The 6,384-nt window shown below is 42.4% G+C and overlaps 1 protein-coding gene across 1 annotated transcript; it reads left to right on the forward strand.

Annotated features, from left to right (window-relative positions):
* Positions 1-251: 251 nt before the first annotated feature.
* On the forward strand, positions 252-3,600 carry MLNR (motilin receptor). The gene is made up of 2 exons (XM_044668942.1): positions 252-1,167; positions 3,231-3,600. The coding sequence occupies exons 1-2, from the start codon at positions 252-254 to the stop codon at positions 3,596-3,598; spliced, it is 1,284 nt and encodes a 427-aa protein (XP_044524877.1). The 3' UTR covers positions 3,599-3,600.
* Positions 3,601-6,384: the final 2,784 nt, after the last annotated feature.

Here is a 6,384-nt window from a genome sequence, read left to right on the forward strand (position 1 = left end):
GACCCCGTGCAGCGGAGGACACCCAAAGCGTCTGCCATCCCCCGTCACCTCACCCCAATCTCCTAACTCCTCCGAGAGAGGAGGCAAGAAGGAAGAAACACTCGCTCGAGGAAAAAGTACTCTAGCCAGAAGATAAAGCCCCTTAAGAACGCGCTAGGGTCCCCCGGCCAGCTTTTCCTTGCCTTCACTGGTTAAGGGTGGCCAGAGACGGTCACTCCCCAAGCCGCCCTGCTGGGTCCCACGACGACGACATGGGTGGCTCTTGGAACAGCAGCAGCAGCGCCAGCCCCGATGGCTTATCCCCGGAGATCCGGCAGTGGTCCCTGCCGCGTTGCGACGAGAGCCGCTGCTCCCCCTTCCCCCTGGGTGCTCTGGTGCCTGTGACCGCCGTGTGCCTGGGATTGTTTGCCGTCGGGGTGAGCGGGAATGTGGTGACTGTGTTGCTCATCCGGCGCTACCGGGACATGCGGACCACCACCAACCTGTACCTGGGCAGCATGGCCGTGTCCGACCTGCTCATCCTGCTCGGCCTCCCCTTTGATCTGTACCGCCTGTGGCGCTCCCGGCCCTGGGTCTTTGGGCAGCTGCTCTGCCGCCTCTCCCTCTACCTGGGCGAGGGCTGCACTTACGCCAGCCTGCTGCACATCACCGCCCTGAGCGTGGAGCGCTACCTAGCCATATGCTATCCGCTGCGCGCCCGAGTCCTTGTCACTCGCCGCCGAGTACGGGCACTCATCGCTGCGCTCTGGGCTGTGGCGCTGCTCTCAGCCGGTCCCTTCTTTTTTCTCGTGGGCGTCGAGCAGGACCCGGCTCCCGAAGGAGCGAAGAGCGAGGCGCTGGATTCCAATGGCACTTGGCCGGCAGCCCCTGTCTCCTTACCTTCGGAGACTACCCAGCTGATGGCCCAGGACGCTCCATCGCGGAGCTCAGCCGCGGCGGCAGCTGCTGCAGTGCTGTTCAGCCGGGAGTGCCGGCCAAACCCGGAGCGTCTGGGCGCCCTGCGCGTCATGCTGTGGGTCACCACAGCCTACTTCTTCGTGCCCATGCTCTGCCTTAGTGTCCTCTACGGGCTGATCGGGCGGACGCTGTGGAGAAGCGGAGCTCCGCTGCGGGGACCAGCAGCCACCGGCCGGGAGAAGGGCCATCGGCAGACTGTGCGGGTCCTGGGTAAGGGAAGAGAGTGGAGGAAGCGGGCATCGAGAGAAAGGTGGGAAGCCGCCTACTCCTCCTCTCTTGCCCCTCGAGGCTCGCTTCTTCTTCCTCAGTCTCCATCTCTTTCTCTTGTTCTACTTCTTCCTTTTTAACTTCTTTCTCTCCTTCCTCTTCTTTTTCCTCTCTTCCTTCCTTCCCCCCCCCCCCCCCATCTTCTCCCTTTTCTTTTACTCTCTTCTCCCTCACCGAGCAAGTCCTCTTAACCCAATTCAGCTCCACAGACCTTTATTGAGAGCTAGGCTACTACGTGCAAATGGGGTTCAAAGATTAAAAATACAAAACAAACAACCAAACAAAAAGCCCGAAACGAACCTGTCTTCATGTACTTTCATCCTATTTGATCGATCTGGTCTTGAGGGGGAAATAAGTGTAGACTTCCCAAAAACCTTCTTTCCCTAGCCTATTCCTGCCGAATCTCTTTACTTCTGTCTTATCCATCTCTGGTCCCAAGAAAGCATTCTCTGATTCTGGGTAAGCCAAGAGCAAGACTTTCTCACTTCTTCCCGCTCACATCTCCCCTAAAAGAGACCTTCCTCTCCTCAGATTTTGTCTATTTTTTTTTCCATCTCTCATGCATTTATCATATTCTGCTTTGTATTGTGGCTATTTTTGCCTATTCTTTATCTTATCCCACTAGACTGTAGGCTCTTTTGAGCTAAGGATCCTGTCTTATTAATCGTGATTAATAATTAATTACCTAACAATACTCAACAGAATACATATTTGTTAAATTTGAATATAAATGAAAAATCAGGTTTCTGCATCAAGAAGTATTTTAGTGGGGAGCAATGTGCTGAATTTGGATTCCGATGACCTGAGTTTGAATCCTGCCTCTAACATCCCTGCTGTGACCTTAGACAAGTCCTTTAACATTTCTGGGTCTCAGTTTCCTTATCTGCAAAATAGGAGGGGTTAATTGACTTCAAATGTGTTCTTAAACTTTATGATCCCAATATTTCAGAATTGCTGTCTGCTTACTATGGAATAGTTAATAATATGGTTTTTAATCTAGTTTTGCTTTGCCCCAAATCATTCTAGTGCCTCTGTCAAGTTCCACTCCTAACCCAAGTCTATCCACATGGCAAATTGCTCTAAAGGCCAAGGGAAAGTGTAAAGGTTCTCAAAGATGTCTGTTATTATTCAGATTAAAGCCATCCTCATATAACTAATATATATATATATATATATATATACTATATGCTATACATATTACTTCTATTCTACTATATTAGAAGAGTCTTTCTTGGAAGGATGCTTGCCCAGATTACTTGTTGTGGCTTGCATCCTATTTGGATATCACATGCATAAAAATGACACTAATAGTTCATCACTGTTGGTGACTCCATTTAAAGCTTTTAGGTATTAAAGTCAGTTTTACACACTAGATGAGAACTGGGCTACAAAAGTTTCTCCCTTGTTTATTCTGTTGCTACTCATGAAACAAATATCTACCCCTGAAACAAATTTTTTTTTATTTACTAATATTTTATTTTGTTAACTCAATTACATGGGGAAAAAAAAAAAGCAATTTTATCCTTCATTTTCTTTTAGGTTTGAGCCAAATTCTCATTCTCCCTCTCTTTCTTCCCTCCCCAATGCTGAGAAGCAAGCAATCTAATATAGATTTTGTATGTACAATAGTGTAAAACAGCCTTCCATATTAGTCCTTTTGTGAAAAAAGAACTCAAACAAATGAAAGAAAAGTGAAGAAATAAAGTGAAATATAGTATGTCTCAGTCTGCATTCAGCTTCCAGTTCTTTCTCTGGAGGCAGATGGCATTTTTCATTATGAGTCCTTGAGGATTTTCTTGGATCGCTATTGCTAGGAATAATTAAGTCATTCATAAATGGTCACAATATAATATTGCTGATACTGGATTTAATGCTCTCCTGGTTCTGCTTACTTCACTTTGCATCAGTTTATGTAGGTCTTTTCCCTGGACAAATTTTAAGAACTAAGTGAAGCATATTGCATTGTGGGGGCCTTTGTTAATTTGTATGTCTGCTTCTCTTTGCAGTGGTGGTGGTTCTGGCATTTATAGTTTGCTGGTTGCCCTTCCACATTGGCAGGATCATTTATATCAACACTGAAGATTCCAGAACAATGCACGTCTCCCAGTACTTCAATATTGTGGCTCTACAGCTTTTCTATCTGAGTGCATCCATCAACCCTGTCCTCTACAATCTCATTTCAAAAAAGTACAGAGCAGCTGCCTACAGGCTCCTTCTTGCAAGACAATCTGGAGAAAGAGGTTCTGGAACCAGAGACAAGGTGGGGGAAACTGGAGCAGAGACTGGAGCAGATACAGCAGGTTACACTGAGACTGGTGCTAGCATAAAAAAAGACACCACTCACCCTCCCTTTGCAAGTCACCTGGTACCCTAAGGCCCAAGACCAGAATGAAAACAAGCTTCTGTAAAAATAAATGTGGTCATGAAAGTTTTTACCTTCTTCCTGAATCATACTATTAACCTGTGTAAAAAGGACAGGTTGAAATTTTGAAGTTGTATTTAGAGGGAGAAAGAAAGTTGAGGAAATTATTTTTATATAGTTTAATTATACAAATATTTCCAGCGTCCTTTTTTAAAAGTATCTCATCCTTAAGGCATTTCATTTAAGAATCATAGTCCTGTCAAAATTTGTTATTGTTCAATTGTGTCCTACTCTTCCTGACCCCATTTTGGAGGGGGGGGAGGTTTCTTGACAAAGATACTGAAGTAGTTTACCACTTCTTTCTTCAAATCATTTTGCAGATGAAGAAACTGAGGCAAACAGGGCTGAGTGATTTGCTCAGGGCCATATAGCCAGTAAGTATCTGAGGCCAAAACTGAAATCAGGTCTTCCTGACTCCAGGCCTGGCACTCCATCTTTTGTACCATTTAGCTGCCCCTCCTGCTAAAGAAGCATTTAACAAAATCCTTTCTGGAACTTTTATACCTGTTTTCTTGTTTTATCCTTTGAAAAAAATGCTATAGTTTTCCATTTAGCAGTTAAAGACTGATTCAGAGAGGGACTGATGAAAAAAGAATAGCATGAAATAGAAAGGAAGTTTCTTTTTTTATATATATACAAAACTGATTTTATTTTCTACTGTGCTTTTGAAATTCTACTTAGGTAGATATGCACCATTCAGATTCTTTACATAGGATCTTTAAAAGTAAATTCACTGGAAAAAGATCAAAATAATTCTATTTTGAGTTGATGAAAAAATCCCTATATTGACTTTCTTTTAATGATGATGGAAGATTGCCTTCTTCAGGAATAGAAAGGAAATTTCTTGAGGGCAGAGACTGTCTCTTCTTTGATTGGCCCTTGTATCCTCAGGAGCTAGTACAGGACCTGACATGTAGTAGGTATTTACTAATATTTGTTGCATAAGTGAATGAAGGAAAAAGAACACACACACACATACACACAGACAACTAGATTTTTAGGATGCAAAGAAAGAGGCTACATCTAAAAGGTTCTTATCTAAATCCCTTTAAGGCAGTATTTATATCCTTGAATCTAGCACAATATCTGGAATAAACACTTATTAATTTATTGTTTGATTTATTACAAAGGTAGATTCAGTGCACAGGTGAAGAGCAGGGTCGGAGGAAGTGATTATGGTATAAAAACAAAGGCAGCACAAAACTATAAAAAATAAAATAAATGCTTAATAATGAATAATAAAATAAATTAAATGTATAATTGAGTCATGAACATTTATCAGCAGTTCAATGGAATAAGTTGGTTAAAAATAAACTTTAATGAAGAATGTCTTTGTTTTGGGTAACACCGATATTCCACCATTATTAGGAACTTGGACCTGAAATCCATCATATTTAACAAATGATCAAATAAATGAATTAATAAACAATTATTTAATAAGAATAATAATAAGAAACTATTTTCAAATATGGCCTTAGACACTTCTTAGCTGTGTGATCCTGGATAGTCACTTAACCCCCATTGCCTAGCCCTTATGACTCTTCTGCCTTAAAACCAATACTTCTTGATTCTAAGAAGGAAGGTAAGGGTTTAAAAAAACAAACATCCACTATATGCCAGGAGCATTGTGCTAGATGCTGAGGATTCAAAGATATAACCGAAATATTCCCTGCCCTCAAGGTGCTTACATTTTAAGGGGCGGGGTATAATATATGTTTAGGGTGTAGAAGACATATGAGAATTGTTTTGTTTTGTTTTGTTTTTAAACCTCTACCTTCTGCCTTCGTATCAATATTAAGTATCTCTTCCAAGGTAGAAAAGTGGTAAAGGCTAGGCAGTTGGGATTAAGTGACTTGCTCAGGGTCACACAGCTAGGAAGTGTCTGAGTCTAGATTTGAACTCAGGATCTTCTATCTCCAGGCATAGCTCTCCATCCACTGAGCCATCTAGCTTGCCCCAATGGACTTTTTGATATGAAGAATCACAGGGATTGTGAATGGAATCTAGGGCAGCTCATTGTCCCATCCTTTCCAGGGGTAGATATTTCCTCCAGTAAAGGAAATATTCAGTGAAGCTCTTGCATAATATCCCTTGGGCACCAATAGTTTCATGTTAATGGGATTTAAGTTTTTAAGCATTTCCACTCCTGACAGGTTTGTCAATCCAACAACTCAGTGATCAGTACATGGAAGCTCTTTGTAGGGAGGGTCTTCTGGTTGTGTTATTCCAATGCTGACAAAATGAATCTTAAAGGCCTCTCTTAGGCACGGTTATGACATCGTATTTTAAATTCATGAGCTAACTTTCTAAGCTTCTGAGCCCCAATGGTAAAGTGGGAAGACAAGGCCAATTCTTAGCGTCTTTTGAGACTAGCATGTATATCTTCATGGGTTTTAGGAACTTTTGCAATTGTTAAGGGATATGATTTCCTGAGATCATAATTAGGTTCAGCAAGGATCTCTTAAGTACTTATTGTATGCCTATCCTTGTTATATAGTCTAGAGAACACAAAGTAAGAATGAGACCATAGATCAGAGGAGACCTCAAGTCCAACTCACTCGTTTTAGAACTAAGGGAACAGAGACCCAGAGAGGTTAGGTCATCTAAGTAGGGAAGGCAGGAAGAGAATCTAAATCCCTGTCCTCTAATTCATGGGACCCTGCTCTTTACATCGTACCACGGAAATCCTAGGCACGTCTGCTTTTAAGGAGGTTACATTTTTATTGGTAAGACAATAT

This window comes from Gracilinanus agilis, chromosome 3, assembly GCF_016433145.1.
Source record: "Gracilinanus agilis isolate LMUSP501 chromosome 3, AgileGrace, whole genome shotgun sequence".
In the NCBI taxonomy this organism is placed as follows: domain Eukaryota; kingdom Metazoa; phylum Chordata; class Mammalia; order Didelphimorphia; family Didelphidae; genus Gracilinanus; species Gracilinanus agilis.